A 24,375-nucleotide genomic window follows, 5' to 3' on the forward strand; every position below is an offset into this window, starting at 1 on the left:
CCTGACACTAAGTCAGTTTAGGTTCGTCTCATTTGATGCTTATAGGCAAAAAATTGGTCCTTGAAAAATTATCCTCATCCATTGCCCTACATCCCATGTGTACTCTCCCATGCAACAGCCACATCATGTACAGGTTTGGAGATGAGCCAGTCTGGAAGGGATCTTTGCTAGTAGCTGAAGCCCTGCTTCTTCAAGCTGCAGAGGAAGAACATGAGTCCCTGGGGGGACAGCCAGTTGTGAGCTCACACAGCAAACTGGTGCCAGAGCTAGTACTTAATCCGGGCCTCTTGACTTGACATGCAGTGTTCTCTCCACTGCTCCAGACTGTGGGCATATTTGGAGTACATAAATGTGTGCAAACATGAGAAAAGAGATTACTAATCTCCCTCATCGACACAAACCGACTCAGGGATCAGAGCAGAGCAGGACCAAAAGGGACAGGAGATATTATCTGTGCCTCACCTGCTGCGCCCACTGAGCTAGATTGCAATCTTCCTAGCAGCGTGTTTGTTGGAAATGATGAAACGTTTGTGACTGACTTCCAGTGACAGAGAAGGTTCTGGGTGGGGCTAGGTGGAAGGATGTTTCCATTAGGACCTCAGTGACCTGTGGATTGGGATCAGAACTTGCCTATGGCCACAGAGGTAAGTACTGTCCGCATTGATAGGATTTTAGATTAATTTGTAGGATATGTGTTTGTCTGTGAATGTGTACAGGTGTGACTCTGGGATTCCATGTTGGGATTCCAGGGTGTGAATTTAATTTGCAATTGGCATGAAGTGAGCCTAAGATTCAGTACTTTGCACACTTTGGGGGCAAACATCTCTTGTTCCTGAGACCTGAGATCTGTTTGCATTAGCAGTAGCAGCTATCAGGGCTCTAGCTAGAAGGTGTGTGGATTTGGGGTGCAGAAAAAACTGATTTCAAATCCCTACTCTGCTAAACTCCTGTGAACCTTTGTTTTCTCATCTGCAAAATAGGTATAAGAAGACTCACCTCATAGGATTGCTACAAGGATTCAGACACATACACCTAGTACCAGGACAGCACTTTGTCTGCACTCCGTCTGCAGTAGCTATTACTTTTTCTTTTGAAGTCAACTGGGAACAGATCTCAGAAAAAAATCTCTCCACAGGTATATATTCCTTGAAATTTGCTCTGAGCTGCAAGGGACTAGTCATATGTGGAGGGACAGGGGCCAGCTTGGGAGCCTAAAAATGTCATTAATGGAAGTCAGATAATGGAAAAAAAAATGCAAACATCTGGGCAAGGTAAAGCCAATAATGACAGGAAGCAGTAATGGCTGACCCTGAAGCAGAGCTTAGTGCTTGCCAATCGCTGTTCTAGGGCTTCACTGAATCCTCACAACCAAAGCATGTGCCATGGGAAGCTCTTCTTTAACAGGTGAAGAAATGGAGGCACCAAGGCATTTAGTGCCTTGACTGAATCATTGAGGGAAAACTCATCTGAGAACCTGAGCATAGATGAGCCTCCTGAGACCAGGCCCTTCTCCCTCATCTCCCCAGCCTGGGAGGGACTCAGGTCACACAGTGACCTGCACAGTGCTTGGCAATATGGAATAGGTGACAGCGAAGGCTTGTTAACTGGCCAACCCCGCTTCTTGTGCTGTGTGTATCAATCTCGTGGTGTGAGATTTGGCAATCGTACCCAGTACAATGCCTTGAATAGAATCAGCTACATATTGTTGGGACCACCATGCAAAATGAAAGTCTGGGGTCCCTTGTTCAAAAATTATTAAGGATTTAAAGATGAGAACAGGAAAACATTAAGGTAATCACAGGACCCTTGTGAGCACAAGTCAGACTAGATGGCAAACCCATGAAGTCAGGCCTGGCCCTGTGTACTGACAATGAGGTGGAAAATGCTGGAACATTCTATGGCCTCATGTAACCCTCGACAATTCTGGGAGGGGGACATTTGACTTCTCAATTAAAAGAGGAGGAAACTGAGGCTCAGGGCTAGTGAGAGCCCCCCTCACAAGGTTACGTAAAATTGATCCAATTGCAATGTGTAAACTGTGTTACAAAGTCTCCCACCACCACCCCAGTGTCACTCAGAACCGTGTTAGGAAATGTGAGGTGTGAAACAAGGACAAGGTCCTAACCGCCAGAGCTCACAAACTGAGCATAATCTCTAGAAGGTGTTTCGTTTCCATGAAATTAGTTGGCTCATCTCTATTTAGTTGGCCAGTGTATGAAATAGAAAATAATTCACTTAGCTAGTTCCAGGTGAACCTGGAGATTAATGGGAACTAGCAAAATGCACCCATAAATACTGTTCAAGTCGTTTGCAATTTTTTGTGTTCTTGCTGTTTCAATCTTGGAATGAAGTTGCTTTCAGCTCAGGAAATTTCTTGCAAAAAAAAGCTTTCCCTGCAATTACTGTGCTTGCACCTGGAAATAAGTGTGACTGGAGGTGCGGCTTAGCTCGTGGGGACTCAATGTTTCTTTCTGGTTAATCTGAGTTTCACCCTAAAAGTTCATTTTATTATTTTTTTAAAATATTTTTTTATTTGTGCTAATGAATTATATATAACAGTAGAATGCATTTCTTCAGGTCAATTTTAGACTTACGGAATTTTAGAATGACAAAATTTCAGTACCAAATCCATTTAACCCACCCCATCCCAGGAAACTGAGGCTCCATGCTTAAGATAACCCATTTATAACGTTGCTGAGTCAGAATGTTCATCTAGTTCTCATTTCCTGTTCCAGATGACTCCTAACTTCCTAGGGTAAGACCCCTGATGGGTGATCAGAGCCAAACAGAAGATTTCTCTGACACCCTAACCCTCTGCCATGCTCTTCCCCAGGGTGGCTGGCAGACTCCATTCCTTCCTTTCCTCAACCAGGCCATTCCACCTTCTCTGTTCCGTGGTGAGAGGACATGTTGACAGTCATGGTGGCAGGGCTGGTTTAGGAATAGGGGCTTCATACACTGATTTTCTTACATACGCCCCCGCCACCTGAAAATCATGAGTGAGCTTAGCTTTATTTTTTTTTTTAAATAGAATTCTATGGAAATGTGTGTATTTATATGGCCAAGCCATTTTGGGGTTGAACACTGCTCTGGGCTGAGGATCAGTTCCTGTTGAGCTACCCCATATATGCCATGCACTCTGCTCAACAATTTACATCCTGCACACAGTATGGCAAAGGGTCTGCCCCAAGCCCCCTTGGGAACTAAAACTTTTTAGTTTTGTCTTGTTTTTGTTTGTTTTGTTTTTAATGAGGAAAACAATAGTAGCTACCTCATAAAGTTATAAATAAAATAAAAATAATTCGTATAAAATGTTTTTTTCATGATGCAGGCACATATAGAGTAAACACACAAAGTGTATGTGTTAAAAAAAAAAGAAGAAAAACAAGTGCCATCCCCATTTTACAGAGGTGACACTGAGGTGAGAGAGATAAAGCAGCTCACAGCTGGAAAGGACAGAGCTAAAATTCCAAGCCCCTCTACAGGGCTATTAAATTCCTGCTCCTTACTGTTTCCCTAATTACTGGAGTGGTTGCTTTGCAACGTACTCAGCTTTCTCTGCATTATTTTATTTTCTGCATTATTTTATTTGCATGAGGTCAAATTTAAATCAAACTTGTGAAAAACAACCAATTCCACTAAAGCTGTGTGGTACCTCCAGGACTGGCAGACCGCCTTAGCTCTATGTATTGCCAGCCTCCCTCTCTCCATCCATCCATTCATCCACCCATCAGATAATTCCTTCAGTGACTCTTCCCTGAACACTCTATCCCACAGGGATCTCTTTTTCTGCTGAAGTGCTGTGTCTGATTGACAGCTCTCCTCTGGCAACTCATTCTTCTTCATCTATGACATCTCTTTGCCTTTTCACATATTAATGTCTCAATTTTCCAAACAAATATGAGCTCTTAAAAGCACAGGCATGTTCTCCCTTTCTTCATGCCAACAGAGTAATTCACCCAGGTCCATGCACACAGACCACTCAATAAATATCAGATTGATAAAAATGCAGAAATTTAGCCAATTGCCTCAATGTTCTATTAACATAGGGAGATAAAATTTGTGTAGACAGACTTGGTGTCATGCTAATTTAAGACACTTGGAAAACCTGGGCTTTTCTCAATGTCTTAAAACTTATTTTGAGGGCTGAGGTGTGGCTCAATGGTAGAGTGTGTGCCTAGCTCACAAGGCCCTGGGTTCGATCCCCAGTATGGCAATAACTACAAACTGGCTTAAAGTTTAGTTAATGAGAATGTATTATATTATTGAAAATTGTTATGAGTATCAAATGGAATATTTACAGCCTTAAAGTTTAGTTAATGAGAATGTATTATATTATTGAAAATTGTTATGAGTGTAGGTTTTAAATGTTTTTGGCATAAAATATGTGAAATAATGTATATTTTAATTAGCTAGATTTAATCATTCCCCAATGTAAATATATTTCAAAACAAGATACAGTATGCAATAAATGTATATAATTTTATCAGTTACAAAAATTAATTGAAGGGTGGGGGTATAATTCAATGGTAGAGAGAGTGTTCAACAAGCATAAAGCCCTGGGTTCAATCTCTAGCACCAAAACAAAACAAACAAACAATCCATGTTAATTACTGAAAAGTTTGAAAGGGACACCAAGTAAAATAACTAAAAAGATGCTATAAACAACCCCAATACCCAGTTTTGTTAACATTTAACATTTATTCCCAGTCTCCCTTTATGAACAAAGTACATTTAAATAACATCCCTGATTTATTTTCCATAAAGTTATACCTGTGAATAAATCTGCATTCAATATATAAAATTATTGCTAATGAATTACTGTTAATAAACACAATTAGATTAATTGGGTGGGTTATTACTGAACTAATGTGATAACAAGAGACATTTAATGACCTAGAATTTTCTCTTTGCAAATTTTCCTTCTTTTTATGTTTATTTTTTATACAGTATAAGACTATTGTATGCTGATAAATGCAACTGTATTCTACCTTTTTAAAAGAATAATCCACATATTTTAATTTTTTATTTGTATATGAGAGTGGAATGCATTACAATTCTTATAACACATATATGTACTCTACATTTTTATAGACGAATCCTTTCGCTAGATAAATTCTTCCTAAATCTCATTTTTTTAAGGCTGTAAATATTCCATTTGATACCTTAACCATAACATATTTAATTTTTGTTTTTTATTTAGAACACTTTCCATTTTTAAAACTTAGTTTATTTTCAAATAATTGACTCAGAATGGAGCTTCCCCCCCGCCCCCCCCCCCCAATAACAGCTTTGGTCCTGATATAGATCATTTGTGAATTTTTTGTTCCACATCCTTCACCAGTATATCATTTGAGGAGTGTAGCTTTTTTTTCTTAAAATAAATGAAAAGGAGGAACACTTTAAAATTATGGTTTGCCACATGTGTTCTAGTTTTTTATCTGTTTGCCTTTTATTTTTAACATAAGAAGTTTTAGTATTTTAAAGACAAATCTATTTTTCATTTATTCCTTTGTGATTTCCTCCATTGCATATCAACTAAGAAAGTTTTCTCTCATCCAGGGATTTAATAAATATTATTAAATATATGAATATCCATTTCTATTTCCATCTCATTTTAATGGCCAATTTTAAAACATTTACCTCCTTAATCCTTTTGGAATTTACTTTATTATCACATGGGTAACAAAATAAATAAAATAAAATAAACCTGGATCTGAGTTGTTTTCTTTTTTGTTATAAGTACCTAATCCATTGTCCTGTGCACAACATTTGTTAAATATGCTTTCCTTTCCTCCATTGGTTTTTGAAACGCTTTAATGACATATTTATTGTACACAGCAGCATATTTTTTAAGTCTATACTACATTTAAAAAGTGCTAGTCAGGAACCCACCTGTCACTATTCCTCTGCAAATGCACTTCAATTCTTCTCAATTATTATATTTTACCAGATAAACATTAAAATAATCTCAAGGTCAAAGAAAAAGAACCCACTCATTGTACTTTTTATTGGAATTATATGGAGCCAATAATTTAATTTCAAAACTGATTTTTAAACTGTTCTAGCTTTAGTGTTTTCCTATTAGCTTAAGTCTTTCATGTCTCTCAGTAAATTTTTATTATTTTCTTCAGAATTGTTTTCTATAATTAAGACTAATTTTAGATATTTCTATTGCCAAATATCATGGTATTTCCCCCCCACCATTCTATTTTCTGGCCATTACTAGTACAATAGAGAGAACCGCTCATAATTTTAGAGTATTGATCACAGCCATAGACTTTATTGAGTGTTATCATTAATTCTACCAGTCTTACAAAAAGTTCTTTTGGAATTTCTAGGCATAAGATCACATATTTTTCAAAGAAAGATGGATAACTTCTCTTTGCCCTAAACTGCTCCTCAATTTATTGACTCAGGCTCCAACCCCAGCCTTCCTGAGCACAAAGCCTCATTACTTTTTTTTTTACATCTCAAATCTCTCTATGTATCTTAGTTTTATTGTCTATTAATTGGAAATAATAATAGAACCTGCCTCCTGGGTGGTCGTGAGGATTAGATGAGTTCTATACATAAAAGCATCTGTCATATAGAACACACCCAGTAAATATTCAATGTCCTGATTATTTTTAGAAGTGGAGGAGACTCCAACTTCCAGGAATTAGAATTTCTAGGGTTCTTTTGTTACATCAGACATTCTTGTTCTCAAATAACTGTTGAAATAGTTTACTATTTGGTAAGATAATGATTGATGGTGCAGGATAATCTTTAAGTAAGAAAAAATTCTGATGCTTTTATTTTATTGACTTAATCAGAAAGGGATATTAGATTTTCTTAAATGCTTGTTGGCCTTTAATGAGATCAATCATTTAAAATTTTTAATCAATTGATGTCATATTTGAATTAGATAAATGGAATTGTTAAGATGCGGCCTTTGGGTCAGATGGTCTTTGAAACATGACCCTTTCAGCTGGGGACCGCAAATTGCTCAAACTTTCTAAGCCTTAGTTTCTTTGTCTATGAAAGGGTAACATCGACTCTTACACATGATAAATACTCAATCTTAATTTTTATTACCATAACAGTTGATTTCCTAGAAGTGTCTGGACTAACTTCTTGATATAGCCTCTTTATAAGTGAGATGAACTTGGAGGTTTTTCTGGACCCTGTTTAGTTCACATTTTGTACAAATTATGTGTTCCTTAAAACGTTGAAGTAATTCATTGGTAACACCATCTAGAATACAAATTTGGGGGAATAATTCTAAAGTGTTTTTCATTTTAAAATAATAACTGATTTGGTCCCTAGCATGGCAAAAAAAAAAAGGGAAAGAAAGAAAAAAAAAGGAAAATAATAATAGATGGCATTTATTGAATGCTTATTACTATAACTCAAAAGCTATAATTATTTTACAGATCTTATCATCCTTAGAAATAGGTATCATTTATATTTATCTGATCCTGAGATTAGTTATCATTGTTCCTATTTTGTGCTTAAGAAGACTGAGGTTTTCAGAGTTTAAATAACTAGAGAGAGAAAGCTAGGAGGTGAACCCCAGCAGTCTCTCTTTGGGTTTTCTGCCTTGGGTGGATGAATACCAAGCTGCTGACCAAACTTTATTCTTATTTTTTTGGTCTGTTTAATTTTTCTGTGCCTTATGGAATAAATTTTGCTAATTTTTATTTCCTAGGAAATCATTAATTTTTTTTTGAGATTCCTAAATCAGCCTTCCTTATCTCACAATTTTCTTTTTATCTCTTCTGTTTCTATAGTTACATTCTGAATGTTACTAACTTGGTTTGTGTTTCCTCTGTTTCTTTGTTATTTGAAACTGCATATTAAATTGGGGGAGAGAAGTCTGGTAATGTGGGGAAGGGTGGGTGATGCAAAATAGAAGTAAAGATTTTATTTTTTTAAATCTTTCATTTCCATCCAACTTTACTTTTTTTTAAAAAATGTTTCATTTGCTTGTTATTTATTTATTTTTCTTTTTTATTTGTTCTTTTTAGATACATATGACAGTAGAGTGTGTTTTGACATATGATACCTATATGGAGTATTACTTATTCTAATTAGGATCCCATTCTTGAGGTGTACATGATGTGGAGTTTCACTGGTCGTATATTCATATATGAACATAGGAAAGTTAAATTTTGCTTCTTTTTCACCTCCCCCTACTCCAGCGTTTAAAACACACACACACACACAAAATACTTGCAGTGGTACATGCCTGTAATTCCAGTGGCTTGGGAGGCTGAGGCAGGAGCATTGCTAGTTCCAAGTCAACCTCAGCAAAAGCAAGGCCTGTTTCAAAATTTTAAAAAATAAATAAATAATAATAAGAAGGGGTGGGGATGTGGCTCAGTGGTTAAACACCCTTTATTGATCCCAGAGATCAATAATACCTGGTACAAAAAAAAAAAAAAAATATATATATATATATATATATATATATATATATATATATATATATGTAGGAAAAAAATCAGGAGTATTTTGCTGAGGACACACAATTAGCAAGTAACTCAGCCAGGAAAATTCAGGTACCCCCTCCCTGTTTTCTTCTCTATTATACCGCAGTTAATTTTAAAGACAATAAACTAATGATGGCACTTAATTTTAAAGGAGTAATAGAGCCATACTAACAGGATTGATTGTTTCTTCTAGTCCATTTGATTTTCATAAAATTTTCTAGTGTGACCTCATTTTAAATCATTCTTTCTAGAATGAATCTATTCAAAGAAAACCAACTGTCAGTCTTTTGGTCCCATCTCTGATGTGATGCTGGCCCTATTAGGGAGCTCACCAGGAAGAGCCTTCCCAAGCAAAAGAGGGGAACTTAATAAAATGGAATCCAGCCTTATGTACCAGTGCGAAACAATCCAAGAAAATGCTCCCAGCACCCAGATGCAGCGTGGTTGTGAGGCACCTGGCTGAGGACAACATTAGTGTGTGTCTGGGTGTCAAAATTCAGCACAGTGAAAGAGGACAGGACAGTCGCTACCTCGATGATGGAACAGGGCAAACGAAACCCCCACATGGTCCAGGCGCACGATGTAATTACCTTCTGTTGCTGATTTGGCGTGTGTGTGTGTGTGTGTGTGTGTGTATGAACATATGGCCTGATCAGCAATCTGTAATTAGGCCTTGGAGAACAACCTACTTATTGTGGTTTGGGGCCATTAGCCACTTAAATAATGACATCTTTCATAATTTTCATACCTCATCTTGTCCTAGATCTTGTTTCCAAACTGTACTAAAAAAAAAAAATGTCTTAAGTTTCCTACGACAAAACCAACCCAATTTTTAACAGCTCTAGTCTCCATCATGGTAGAGTGCTTTAGAGTTCAAGAATACCTAAAAATATTTATTGAGTGCTTCCCATGTGCCTGGCATCATAAAAATAAGTTCTTTACAAATAGCATAAATCACTGAGCCCACCCAAGAACTCTGTGAAATAAATACTGTTATTCTTCCCACTAAACAGACACTGAAACCAAGGCACTGGGGAGTTCGATCACTCACTGCTAGAAGAGGACAGAACTGGAATCTGTGTTGAGGTCTCTTGGATGTCTGTGCTTCTGTTGCTGTCATTCAACATAGTGGCCGTGTGTCCCTTGGCTGGTAATGTACTCATAATATATGGTAATGGTGGAAGGAAGGCTGGGCAATGTAGATTTTGTATGAAGAGCCAAAATAAGACAAATAGGACATCTATCCAATGTAGTGATTTTCCACTTGGAGAAAAATTTTCTTATTTCAGGGAACATTTAGAAATGTGTGGGGTCATTTTGTTTTTTACATCAACCTGTTACATCCATGGGCTTCTGGGATGCTCTATGTCCTGCTGTGTGCAAAATGGTGCAAGACAAGAAGGCCTTGTCTAGCCCCAAATGTCAGATAGCACTAGGAACCACTAGTGGAGTGGAACGTGAAGTTGGCATGCCGTATCTGTAGATTCTGCATTTGGGGATTCAGGCCAGCTACAAATAGAAAAATATTCAAAAAAGAAATAGTGTCTCTACTGAACACACACCCTCTTTTTTCTTGTCATTAGTTCCTTAAAAATATAGTAAAACAACTGGTTACTTAGTATTGACATTGTATTAGGTATCATAAGCAATCTAGAGATGAGTTAAAGTATACAAAAGTATAGAGAACTTAAACATCCTTAGATTTTTGGCATTGGGGGGGTCTTAGAACCAATCCCCCCAAGGACACTGAGGGACAACTATAATTTAAAGTGATGTTATTATAAAACCCAGACATGGCAGGCTCAAATACCTTCAGGGATCAGTCAGGAATTGAGGAGAACCTGTTCCATTTTACAAAATCCAAACTCAAATCTTTAAAACACACTATGGAACAACAATCATCTCAGTGACTCATTTAGCCAGGGGGTCCCCAGTGAGAGGCCTTTTAGCTAAGGTTTTTCTGATCTGGAAATACATTTGCAATATATTAAGTGGGGGGAACACCTACCAATCTGTATGATCCCATGTTTTTAAAAGATTGTATATAATTGTACATATTTTCACCTACATATACGGGGTACATGTATGTGAAAATGTGTAGAAAAAAATTGGATGCATATGAAATAGGATGATTTCATAAAATGTTTGTGGTGATTTTATAAAATGTTGTGCTCATGAATATTTTTAATACTTAGGCTACAAATATATATATATATATATATATATATATATATATATATAGTAATTCTTCATAAATTAAGTAGGAGAATAGCCTTAATACATTATTATCATCAGGGGCTGGGGCTATAGCTCAGTTGGTAGAGTGTTTGCCTCACATGTACAAGGCACTGAGTTCAATCCCCAGCACCAGCACCACAAAATAAAAGAAAGAAAGAAATTAAAATCATCAAGTTCATTATGTGGATGGTAACACAGCCCTGGTGACACACTGGCTGCCCCCTTTGCTGGGCTCCTTACCATGGCCAGAGTACTCTGAGGTCAGGTGTCCTACAGGAAGAATGGAGAAGCCCTGATGATAACCAGGTGACCATGTGGTGCTTCCTGGCACTGCAGTGGTGGGTGCTGGGACCCATATAGTAGGGTTCCATCATAAGGGTCCCATAATCCCCAGCCAGGAGCCTTCTCCCACTTGGGACATTCTCACCCCCACCTCACATACTGAATTTATATAAAACAAAGAATTCATGTCTGCATCCTGACTCCACCTTTGTAAGTCAAACTAAATAGAATTCTTTGGGAGTGACGATGTAAGTGGCTTTGCTTATTTAAATAAAAAGCAAATGGTAGACAGGGTCCTCTGTGAGAAGTGTCTAGGATTGATTATAGAAGATGGTGTGCAAATAGGATGGATAAACAGGGCACGTGTTGCTCATCTTTTGACCTCCCTCCAAAGAAAGGTCATTCCCAAGGATTAGGTGGTTGTTGTGTGAAAGGTGTCAAGGAGATGGTTTTATCTTCTCTGGAGACTTCCAGTGGCCAGAGCTCACAAGGCCATGGAAAGGCAATGATGGCAAATCCTGCAGGCACACCTGCCTCCCCACCATTATTTCCTTAGAAGCCCCAGTGTGAGGACTACAAATAAAAGCTCAGTCTTTTTTCATTGCCCTTTGCACTTGGAAACCCTGATTGAGAAAATAACCATTCATAGCAGTCAAAAGTTTTTTTAAGGTTTACGGTCTGCAGCAAGAAGATTGCGGGGGGGGGGGGGCGGTACAGAGCCCCATCTCAGTGCTCAATAAATATCATTTCAAGGGCTTTAAACTGATTCTTTTCTTTGCGTCTAAAAAAACTCCACATTCAACAATAAGCGGATGGAATTCGTACACTGGTGTTTTAAAATAAATGCACTTGTGAGGGTGTAACAGCTTCCGCAATCCTAAAGCCCACACTGAAGCTGCGTGGTGTGTGAATGCATAAGCCTGTTGGTGTACGAGCCTGGGTGTGTACACTTAAGATCTGGACATCTTCAAAGATTCTATACCAGTGTTCTTTGCTCAGGAAATTTGCTTCTAGCCCCATTTAACCATTTGCTTCTGGTTAAGGTTCTGTAGGAGCAGAGCACTCAGATTGGATTCAGGCTTTGGACTTAGAGCTCAAAGTCAGGCCTGATCACTTTCCAGGCCTCTGACCTTAAACACCACCCATCTCTCTGCATCTCCTTTGATTGCAATAAAAGAATAATAATTACGCTTCTCTCATAGCATTGCTATCCAGAATAGGGAAGGTGGAGGGTGTGCCAGGTAGTGGCTGGCACTGAGGGTGAGTGGTTATTAGGTACTAACATTAATACACCTATTTTGTGCATTCAAAACCTGAAATCTGGGGAGAGGAAAGCAAATGACCCCCAAGCAGCCAAGATTGCCTGAGGGGAATTTGGCATAAAGCCCAAGAGTCCTGACCACTTCCTTGCCCCACCCCTGCAGGTCTCCAGGAACAGGTCCACCCCGGGTCTCTTCCTGCTTGCCCTGGAAAAAGTCTGAGCCCCATTTACACCAGCGGCAGCTCAGCCAGAAGCTCATCATGCTGACAGAGTGAGTGAGCCCAAGAAAAACTGGAGGGGGCTTCCACCAGGCTCACTGGTGTAGCTGGCCACCCGGCATGCACACCCTTCCTGGCTACCCTAGCCATGTTGTCCAGAGGCAAAAGGATCTGCCCTGAAGCCCCCAACAATGCCCAATATCTGCTTCCATCTGGGGAAGGGCTACCTTTTGCAACCATTGACATCACTGCCATCTCTGACTTTCACCCTTCTCCTTTCCCAACAGAGAGATGAAGCTGTGGCATGGCTTAGTGATTGCAGTGTTGTCCCTCTTCCTCCAGATCTGTCTCCTCATGGCCCTCAATTACCTGCTCAGCAGGAACATAGGTAACTGGCTTTGTCCCCCTGCCCCTCCCAGTTACCCTAGGAGACTGTTCCTAATCCTGTAGAGGATGAGACCCCTTGGGAGCTATCTCTTGAAAACCTACTTGAGGACCCAATGACCAGATTCCTGGCACCACTTACCTGCCACCACACTGCCCCGGGCAATCCCCTCTCTGACCTCACCTTTTACCCAACCTATTTCTCACTGGGAATGACAGCCCAGGCTCCTCCCACACCCGGACTCTCTGTCTGGAGACCAGCTTCCTTGTGCTTGGGGAAGAGGGCTCCCTTAACCTGAGCCTAATGAGTTTTGTTCATCATGCTGAAGGACTGAATGTGAAAAAGGGTCTTAAATTGCAACAGAAAGAAAGATAATTAGACTGAGACATGAGTTGAAATTCTTAAAATGATCTACAGAAGAATGTAGGTAGAGAAACTCTGTTATGAAAAAGCTTTACTATTAGGAAAAATAATGGTGCTTTGGCTAAGACAGGCTATGAGGCAGAATGATATTCTGAGGATTTTTCCAGAAAAGAAAGTCTAGGCTTCTCCATTGAATCATTCGTTTGTATGCTCATTCATCCATGTGACAGATATTTATTGAGCATCTCAGGCACTGTCTAAGCCCAGCCTATATGAAACATAGCAAATACAAATTCCTATCTCCTGGAATTTCTGCTCCATGGGACATCAAACAAGATAAACAAATCACACACATGTACATTAGGTAAAGATAAATCCTGGGGAGGAAGCAAGACAAGAAGCTAGGAGCTGAGAAGGGGCCAGTGTCCCTAAGGTGCTGACATCTGAGTATAAATTTGTAGGAAATGAGGAGTGAGCCACTCCTGCAAAGGCTGGGGCAGAAGCATGTCGGGCACACTCTGGCGAGAGCCAAGAGGCTGCAGGAGAAGGGATGGAGAGGAAGGGCAGTGAGGCCACAGAGGGTCTCAGAGGCTGGAACAGGGGCTTCTATTCTAAGTGAGGCTTGGAGCCATTGTGGGGTTTGAAGCACAGCAGAGCTGAGATTTCAAGGGATCCTGGAAGGGTCTCCCTTTGAGGGTTCAGAGGTACTTAATTCAAGAGAAGACATCACTAATTCAGTTTTCTTTTGCTTTCAACCTGGCCCTCTCCCCTCCAGCCCACCAGAGTGAACGGATACTGAAAGAAGCCAGACTCCAGGTCCGGGAGCCTAGTTCTGCTCCCCATCCCTTCCCTTTGGCCAAAGAGACTTGGAAAGAGTCTGCTCCCCAATACAGGCGTGAGTAGGAGGCAGGGGAGAACTTGTCCTGAAGCTTACTGTGCTGTGTCTGGACATGCAGGAGTATCTCTGCAGCAACCCATGTTCATCCCTGCCACCCAAACTTCTAGCCTGAGGATCTCTCACAAGGACTCAGAGCAGGCCTCACCAGCCTGCCTTTTTCAAATAGTTACTCATCCTATTTGAAAAGAGAGAAAGACTCCTGGGGGTTCGTGTGGGTCTCAGTCCAGTCGTGTGTGTGAATAATGGATTATAGGGACCTGTGGGCTGGCTCCTCTCTTTCTAAGGCTATGGCCTCTTCTGCTGAGCCAGCTAATAGTGGAGCTAAGATTCTGACTGCCTCTGCCTGCCTCCAGCCATGGTGGTCACTGGGCATCATACCACCTGGCAAGTTCATTGGCTGCTTCTAGAAGCTGGATCCTTCATATTCCCCATGGTGACACTTCATCCTGGGCTGAGACTGCCTGGGTATCTGGGAATTTGAATGAATGCAAGTCTTGGTGACAATTCCTTCACTAAACCCAGGGGCACCATCCATCACCCTCTTGGTTTTGTGCTCAGGTCTTATTTTATTTCTTTCTCTTTTTCCTTTCTTCCCCCTGTGCTGTGGCTGGAACCCAGGGCCTAGCATATGCACCTGCTGAGCTTGCACTCTACCACCAAGCTCCACCTAAGCCCCACCCTCTGGTTTTTTTATCTCAAGGGTTGGGAGACCCAATAGGTCACTATCCATCCACAAGGTGGAAACTACCACTTCAGCAGCCCCACTGGGGCCCACTCACCAGAGATTCCAGAGATTGCACTTTTTCCATGGGTTTATCTCTGGATTGGTTTGCGTTTTGCTCAGTCCTTCTGATCTTATCTTTTCACAGTTGAGATAATGAAGGCCTTGAGATCATGGGAACCAGAAGGTGCCACTCGGGCCTTCAGAGTTTTGGCAGAATAGAGGAAATGCTGGCCTCACCCTGACCTCTGGCCTCCGAGTGTCCCCCAATCCTGGCCAGAATCAGACTGTTTGGCTAGCAGGGACCTCGGCAATCACTGCGTAGCCCTCTGGCTTTGCAGAGGACAAATGTCAGGGCACAAAAGAGATACAACCTGTCTAGAGCTGGTGATAGCTTTGGACTGGAACCTGTGGCTGGGACCGGGCCATGCTGCCTCGGTGCAACCCTGCTGATTTCTTTTCTGGCAGATAGTCCTGCCTAGGCACGGGCAAGCCGACCGTGGGCTTTGTTAGTTTTAGATGAGCTGACGGAGCAGCAGTACCTGGACCCTGGGCAGGAAGCTGCTGTCTACTATTGGCTTCTTACCCACCACCCACCCTGTCCCTGTTTCCCCTTCTTTCTCTTTTGGGGCTCTGCTTCTCCTGTCCCCTCTCCTCTTTGCATTGCTGCTTCTGCCTCTGCTGTTGTCTCAGTCTCCCTTCCATTGTCACTCTCCTCTCCTAACACTCCCCAACTTTCTTTGGAGGAGGAATCATTTCTATTTCTCCCCAGACGAGAGCAACACGTCCTCAGACAGCTCCGTCAGTTCTGTCAGCTTGAACAACCCTGCCACCTTGCCTTCCACCTTCCAGGTAATGAAATTCCTAGTAATGTGCACTCCTCCATAGGAAACCTAGGGTCCCTGTAAAACTGGGAGCTCTGGACACCCCAGCTGTGGAGGCGGGAGCAAAAAAGGAGGGCTGGGTGAGTCCTCAGAGCGTCCCTGGGTGAGGGTGGTCCGGCTTCTGCCCACAGCCCCATATTAGCATGGATCCACCAAATGAAGGGAGTGCGAGCAGACCATAAAAGTGAAAGTGCTAATAGGAAACTACTCACTGGGACCCAAAGCTACTGAGTCCTGACCTCACTTGAATCAAGTGTCTGCATTTCCCTGTCATCCATCGCCTCCCACCTGCTCATCCTTTAGCCCATTCCCTGAAGACATACAGAACACAGTCACTGGAAACCCTCCTCATGGCCCTTGCCCTGCTCTCAGACAGCCACCTGGATCCATCCGGGTCCTTTCCCACCAAGCCTTGAGCAGCTTCTTTGGGCTCAAGTTCCCTCTGAGGGTCTGACCTCCTCCAAACAGGGTAGAAACCTTGACCTGTGTGTTTCTGTTGTCTTCCTCAGGCCATCAAGGATGTGAATTACACACCAGTGGTCTTTTCAGCCCCTGAATCTGTCCTGGACTATGAGAACATCAAGGAAGCTACAGATTATGTCAATGTCAATCCAGAAAAACCCAAGCCCAAAATCTGGACTTCTGTGAATGCTTCTTTCGTTGATCCAGTGGAATACACTCAAGTGGCTGTGTGAATTCTAGATTTTTTTAATAGGGTGAGATTCTCTATGTATTCTTGCATTCATTTTGTAGCAGAATTCCTTCCATTAAAAATAAGGTAGCTGGGCGTGGTGGCACATGTAATCCCAGTGGTTTGGGATGCCTGAGGCGGGAGAATCAGCAGGTCAATGCCAGCCTCAGCAATTTAGCAAGGCCCTAATCAACTTAGCGAGACCCTGTCTCAAAATAAATAATTAAAAGGGCTGGGGATGTGGTTCAGTGGTAAAGTACCCCTGGGTTCATTCCCCAGTACCAAAAAAAAAAAAAAAAAAAAAGGCAGAGTAGGGGTAAATAGGAAATAGGACTATGTCCTAGCAAGAAATATCCAGATCAGATATTAGGAAGATCTTCCAGGTAAAGTATGAAAACAGTGGAGTCCATCAGTAGCGAAAGCAGTGAAGTCTTTTTTTTAATCAGCTGTAATGAAATTCTGCTTGACAATTTTATGGTTAAATGACTTCCCTTTGAGCTCTTTAATTATTCACAATAAACAACTTCTTAAAAGTTTTAAATAAAATTATAACCAACAGTTCCTCTTTTCCTCTTGCCTAGCCCTGCATGTTGTCCCTTTTAACATTAATATATTTTGCTGAGTAATCTTGCTTCCCCCTCAACATTTCATATAATCCATTTAGAAAGCCTACTGTCAATCAACCTGTGAATTTGCTGTTTTTTTTTTTTAAATAATAAGCAAAAGCTTACAAATAGAATCCTAGTCAATACCACTTAGATCATCATTGGATATCCCAAGGAAAAGCTTCCAGAATTTAACCTAATCAAAGTCAATATCCATTTGGATGTTTTTTGTGTTTTTTTTTTAACCAATTAGAAATAAGAAGGTTCTTTCTTGACTTGATTAAGAATAGCTTATCTGAAACCATCAGATAACATGACATTTAACTATCAGGTCCTAGACATAGTCCCATTAAGTCCGGAACAAAGTAAGACTGTCCACAAACTTGCTATTTCTTTATTTAACATTGCTCTAGACATTCTAATCAGCACAACAAAATAGTTAACAAGCTGGGCACAGTGGCCCACACCTGCAGATCCAGCTATTGCGGGGCTGAGGTAGGATCATTTTAGTCTATGAATTTGAGACCTCATCTCAAAACAGACAGACAGACAGACAAGAGCTATTACTACTGGAATGGAGGATAAATGTGTCATTGTTTGTAGATATCCTAATCCAAGAAAAGCACAGGAACTTCAGTGCTTTAAAACTAATTATGTTCAGGGCTGGGGCTGGGGCTCAGCGGCAGAGCACTTGCCTAGCATGTGTGAGGCACTGGGTTTGAACCTCAGCACCACATAAAAATAAATAAATAAATAAATATATTGTGTGTATCTACAACCAAAAATGTATTTGAACAAAAATTATGTTCAGTAATCAATGACTAAATAATACACGTTTTCCCCCAATAGCTAATTTAGACATAAAATGGGAAAAAAATTGCTTATGCTGGGTGTGGTGGCACATGCCAATAATCCCAGCTACTCAGAAAGCTGAGGTAGGAGGATTACAAATTCAAGGCCATTCTGTCCAATTTAGTGGGATCCTGTCTCAAAATAAAAAAATAAAAAGGGTGGGGATGTGGATCAGTGGTAGAATGCCCTGGTACTACTAAGAGAGAGAAAAAAAATTTACAATAGCTTAAAAAACATTGAAACCCTAGGAATACTCCCAGACAAATCTAAATCCAGATCAGTGATGGGCAGTTCCTAGGAAGACCAATCTGTTAGCCATGCTCCATCTGCAGGATGTAAATGCCCTTCCTAGTTCTGACGCTGTGTGCAGGGGGCCCCCTTCACTTCCCGGTTCCTCTTCCCCAAGATGATCTGTAGGGATGATTCTGATTTGGGTTTTGGAGCTGGAAAATTTTTCCAGTCTGTTTGCCCTTCACTTTGTAGCTCTCACTGTTGTTTCTCCCCTTGAAAGCTTTACCTCATGGATAAAAAAAGATTCTGCTGATTAGAGAGACAGGATGAGGGATAATCATTAACCGTGATAGCAACACTGCCCTCGCATCAAGAAATGAAGCTTAGTCCGTGCAGGGCACATGCCTGTAATCACAGTGACTTAGAAAGCTGAGGCAGGGTTGGGGATGTGGCTCAAGCGGTAGCGCGCTTGCCTGGCATGCCTGCGGCCCGGGTTTGATCCTCAGCACCACATACAAACAAAGATGTTGTGTCTGCCAATAACTAAAAAATAAATATTAAAAAATTCTCTCTCTCTCTCTTAAAAAAAATTTTTTTTTAAAAAGAAAGCTGACGCAGGAGGATCACAAGTTTGAGACCAGTTTCAGAAACTTAGGGAGACCATCAGCAATTTAGCAAGACCCTGTCTCAAAATAAAAAAGGCTGGGGATGTAGCTCAGTGGTAAAGCACCCCTGGGTCCATCCAATCTCTAGTTCCCAAGTACCAAAAAAAAAAAAAAAAAAGAAGAAGAAGAAGAAGAAGAAAAGAAAATAGAAATGACACTCTACTTCTTGCTGTTGTCTTTTAAAAGAAAAACAAACAAACAAAAATCATCAAACTTGTGCTAAAGAGGCTCAGATAAGTTATAGGGCACCCAAGAGAGATTGACAGTTTTGTTTCCAAACTAAGAGAGGGGATACCTGGGCTAGCAGGCAGAATGCTTGCTTTCTACAGAATTCTGGAACAGAGGGTTAGGAGAAAATACAAATCAAAGACTTGAACTAGCTAGATTAAGTTACCAGAGAGCAGCTTGGGAGTTGATTCTGGTCGCCAAAATACCTATTATACATCTACTAAAAAGGCATTTGCTGAAGATGTTGCAAATCAATTAGCCACTGATGCTGTGCAGATTTTTGGAGGCTCTGGATTTAATACAGAATATCCTGTACAAAAAGTAATGAGGGATACCAAGATCTATCAGATTTATTAAGGTACTGTACAAATTCAAAGGATTATTACAACTTGTGAACATGTTAGCAGGTATAAAAATGAAGAGTCTGCTATAGAAATGTGGTTAATCATTGAATAGTTAGAATATGACCCATTATTTATGCTTCAGAAAAGAAAAATGGCTTTAAAATTTGTCCAGTGAAAATAAATATAAGTATTCTTATATAAATCTATATCATTGATTTTAATGTTAGTTTGCACTGTTGTTTAACAACTCTATAATGTCCCTTTTTTCAAATAGATTTGATTTCATTAAAATTATGTGTTGTCAGCTGTCTGTGGTGGTGCACACCTATAATCCAAGCTACCTAGGAGGCTGAGGCAAGTAGATCACAAGTTTGAGGCTAGCCTGGGCAACAGTGATTTAAATTAAAATAATTTTTTTAAAAGGGTGGGGAATATAGGTTGACTTGCCCTGCCTAGCATGTGTGAGGCGCTGGGTTCAGTCCTTAGTATTGTGGAGCAAATATGTTGTCCTTTTTTATTACTGTACTTGAATTATATCAGCCTAGAAAATTACATTTGTCATTCTGATGTCTTAAAGAAGCAGATATACCTTGGAATTTTATTATTTTCAAGTGATATAAAATTAGGCTTATTATGAACTCAAATATACCAAAATTTACATAAAGAAAATATTGTAGGATCTGGATAACATCAGACAACTTGCCAGTGACTTTGTGGATTTAATGGTATTATTATAAGAGTTTACAATTTGAAATGCACATGGCTTTCAGTTCTGCACAGTAATAGTCAAAATTTTGATACTCATACTTTTCCACTGTACAACTATGAGAAATTTCTTAAAAATCTTTTTATTTTAATGCTGACCTTACGTTTCACTTGCCTTATTTAAATCAATAAAACTTGCTCTAAGTTATTTTTATATGGCTCTGTTGGTCTCTAGGTAATCTTTGGCCTATTGTATACAATCTTATTCATGTGCATGCATTTTGAAAGGGGACGTAAATAAAATTATCTGTTCAGTGCTAAAAAACAAAACAAAACAACATGAAGATTTGATCATCTGGAATCATCAGGGAGGGGTTAAGGCATCTATGGCCTAGCTGGGGCAGGCAAGAAAGAACCGGAGAATGTGTACAAAATAACATGTAACAAAGCAGAATTAACACAGAGCAATAAAACCAGAGCCTATCCGTGTTATACAGATCTGAGGAAAGGAATGACTGGGTAGACTTAATCAGAGAAACCACCCCGGAGAGAAGCAATTTCTGACCTCAGTTTAGAAAGAAAGGTGGAAAGTCAATCAAAAGGAGAAGAGGCAGAAAGAAGCAAGACCTGCCCGAGTGCAGGCTCTCTCTACAAGTTCTTGAGGGACTGACCTGAGCTGAGCCTGATAGGGAAATGTCCTCCTGGGCTCAGAGTGTGCTGGGATGCTCAGGGGCAGGGAGTGGATGTTAGGGAGACCAGGCACCATAGGCTGTAGAATGGCACAGATCATCTAAGGTCCCTGATGAAGTCTGCTTCAAAAGTATGACACTTTACAGCAAGTCTATCGTGGAGGATAACATCAGGGCCCATCCTGCTTGCATATCAGGTACAGGAATTCTTGGAGAGTGCCATTTAAAAAATCAAGTTCAAAGTGTGACTCCACCGAATGAACTCCATGGGTTGATGATGTCTCAGATGCTCTGATAAAAGGAAGGCCAATTTTACCTCCCAAGGAGTTTCAGCAAATAAACTGATGATGAGGGCTAGCCAATAATTTAAATTACCATAGTTCCCCCTTATCTTTAGGGGATACTTCCAAGGCCCCTAGTGGACACCTCAAACCTTGGATACTACCTGACCCTCTTTATATTATGTTTTTCCTGTACATAAATTAGGCATAAGAAGAAATCAACAACAACTACTAGTAAAATAGAACAATTATTATAGTAAGCTAATAAAAATTATGTGAATGTGGTCTTTCATGCATATGATACTGTGACAATCTGATAATCAGAACAGCTACTAAGTGATTAACATATGTGTAGCTCATATGGCATAGCTCTGCAGGACAAAGATGATTCGTGTTGCAGGGAGAAGAGAATAAGATGGTGTGAGACTGGAATTATATCATGACACTACTTCATGACACTACTCTGAATGGCATGCAATTTAAAACTTATGAATTATTTATTTTTGGAATTTTCCATTTAATATTTCCAGACCATAGTTAACCACAGGTTACTAAAAGGCCGAAATTAAAACGGTGAATAAAGGAGGACTGCTGTAATTAATCCTCAAAATTACTACCAGACACATTGCAAGCAATAAAATAGCCTTTATGACATTTCTAGGACACTCTACGTCCTTAGAGATTCATCTGCCTAAATCTGTACCCATAGTGTCTGCATAAGTGATCACCCTTTGAGGAGCATAGTTTCCAGTTCAAAGGAAGTCACGTTCTCCCATGTTCCATGTCATTAGAACCTCCAGGAAATAATTATGCTGTTCCATTCTGGGTTCCTCCATGAGTGAGGAATCCAGATAAAAATATCCCCCAAAAATTCTGATAAGATCCAAAGAAGATGATTTTCTATTGGTAAACACTAGATGGTTAATTATGTGCCAATAATGAGCTGGGAATATAGACCACAGCAAATGTGACCTACTTCAGTGGACTCTTATTCTAAAGGAGCAGGCATCCAAATGTCCACCATGGGAACTGCAGAATAATACCATCAGTGTTTTATTAGCCAACCTGACCTACTTGGGCAAGGAGGTATTTTATGCTCAATGTCCATGGGGTTTTTTTGTTTTTATTTGTGTTTTTGTTTTATTTGGCTCCTGGCATTAGGACAGATTGTTGAGTTCAGAGGGGCTCTCAAGAGGCCCATGCACCCAGTCTCTAAACCACAGCACCTAAGAAAACTATAGCTCATCTGTTTTGGGGGGTCTCACTAGCTCCCTTAATCACTCATGTGTACATCTCATGGCCTGTGTTCAGTCCCTCACTTTGTAGTAGAAACCTCTTATTCTCTGCCCTTGCCAAATACATCCCCCGTGGGCTTAGAGAGAAGGCAGCATGTGTCCAGGTATCTCAGGAGAACGGGAGGAGATAAGGAGCTGAGACTCTGCAGGACTTCAGGAGAAATTTTCTAATGGCATTCAAGCTAAGGAACTGGGTAACTTTCCCAGTCTTCCCCTGAGGGCCATTACTGCTTCAGACCCTCCAGGAGAGGGAGTGAATAAACTGGATTTTAGTAATATTGGGCTGAAGAAGGGGCGCCACCAAATTCTGGGGCAGAAGCCACCCAGCAGGGCCCAGCCCAAGCCAACTTTGCCAGCACTTTCAGCTCCACAGTGCCACCTTGTGGTCTAATGACAAACTCCAGGATACTCTGCTTTTCTGATGATCTTAGAACAGGACTCCAAGGGAGGTGGTCCTGCCCTACCCCTCTCTCTCAAGATCATGTTTTAATTTTTTCTTGCAGATTCCCATTATACTTGCCCCTAGGAAACAAAGATTACCAGCAATGTCCTGCATATTAAAGAGTTTTATTAGTGGATTTCAACCTTCTCTGGGTTTCAGACCCAGGAATGAACTGCTATAGCCTGGACTGAATTTATAGCCCCTTGATAGATAAAAGGCCTCTTTATATACAAAAAAACAGACATGGTCATCTGGGAAGTTACTGGCTGATACCAAACTATGGAAAAAGCCAATATGCAGAATCCCCATAGTCAAACGATCAATGCCCTACCTGCCATCCTCTGAGCCCTGCCTGCCCCTCACCTCCTGCTCCTGAGAAGGCTTTAAGGGACTGGGGTACTATATTTCACAGTCCATAGAATGGCATCAATATTTTACACAAGTGCCCCACCCAGAGACAGCTCTGTTCAGTTTCTCCTGGGCTTAGTGGTTAGGAATGGGATTGACAGCAGAGAACCCCCTTCTTGCTTCCTGCCACCTTGTGTCCCATCTAAGACTCATCCAGTCTGTCCATGAGAGCTTCCTACAGGTCCTGAAAAGCTGTCATTCATAGATCCAGACAAGACCCACCATTTCCCCCAGAAGCTTTCTGGAATGGGACCCTGAAACCCAGTGGCTGGTTGTTCTCCATTGGTTTTTAATAAGAAAGAACCAGGGAAAAGATCAAGAGCACCTTTCCCATGGAGGAACAGTGGGGGTCCCAAAGCCACCCCCACAAGTCCATTTCCCTTATTCAGTGCCAAACAGAAAATACGGTAGTGGTAAGAAGGGGTGCTACTGAAGGCAAAGAGTAGATGAGAAAGGAATTTGAGTCAAACTCGATCCCAGGTGGGTCTCTTTTCCTGAACTATAGACCCTCCTGGCCCAAGGTCCTGGAAATGATCCCCCAGAGACAATCTGGAATGAGGCCATCATTATCTGATATCAGCAAAGAGTGCTATAGCCTACAGTCTTATAAATCCTTTGCAACAAAGTGACATTGCTACTTCTACTTAATAAACGAGGACAGTGACTGAACAACTTGCTGAGTCAATACAGGTAGAAAAGGGGTAAATCCAAGACTCAAACCCAGGTCTTTAGGTTGTAAAGGTGGAGTTACATTTATCCTTTAAACATCATGATGAACAGATGTTTACTCAGTGCCTATTTACTATAAGCATTATGGCCAGGAACTGTGTTCAGAAGATGGCAACCGCTTGTGTGGGCAGAAGCCTTGCTGGTATGGGAGTCTCCTAAGCCCAGCTCCACTCAGGCAGATGAACAGGGGCTTCCATGGGCTATAGAACCCAGTGAATAGGAGACTATGCGTCCTCTTGTCTTCCTAGAGCCTTATTTCTATTAGGGCCTATGTCCTGGTGTCCAGTTCTCTATCACTAAAGGGCCAGGACTCAGCTCAAGCCCTTTTCTTTTAAGGAAGCCCAAGGAGGCTTCTTAGAGCTGAGTGGCCTCTTTCTTTCTTTGGTACCAGGGATTGAACCCAGGGGCACTTAACCACTGAGCCACATCTCCATCCCTTTTTTAAAAAATATTTTATTTAGATACTGGGCAGGGTCTCACTGAGTT

At 40.8% G+C, this 24,375-nt stretch overlaps 1 protein-coding gene across 2 annotated transcripts; it reads left to right on the top strand.

The window, feature by feature from the left end:
* Positions 1-400: 400 nt before the first annotated feature.
* Positions 401-16,973, top strand: Rhex (regulator of hemoglobinization and erythroid cell expansion). Of its 2 annotated transcripts, XM_058581915.1 has the most exons (8): positions 401-644; positions 981-1,135; positions 9,488-9,624; positions 12,419-12,526; positions 12,761-12,861; positions 13,997-14,116; positions 15,613-15,692; positions 16,234-16,973. In XM_058581915.1, exons 4-8 carry the CDS (start codon positions 12,516-12,518, stop codon positions 16,417-16,419), a joined length of 498 nt encoding a protein of 165 aa, XP_058437898.1. In that variant the 5' UTR covers positions 401-644; positions 981-1,135; positions 9,488-9,624; positions 12,419-12,515; the 3' UTR covers positions 16,420-16,973. The 2 variants fall into 2 exon arrangements, with proteins under 2 accessions (XP_058437898.1, XP_046308200.1); XM_046452244.2 differs by lacking the exons at positions 12,419-12,526; positions 12,761-12,861.
* The last annotated feature ends 7,402 nt before the right edge of the window (positions 16,974-24,375 follow it).

Source organism: Marmota monax, unplaced genomic scaffold (genome assembly GCF_021218885.2).
Source record: "Marmota monax isolate L192 unplaced genomic scaffold, Marmota_monax_Labrador192_F-V1.1 WCK01_AAM20220418_F8-fsc00105, whole genome shotgun sequence".
In the NCBI taxonomy this organism is placed as follows: Eukaryota; Metazoa; Chordata; class Mammalia; order Rodentia; family Sciuridae; genus Marmota; species Marmota monax.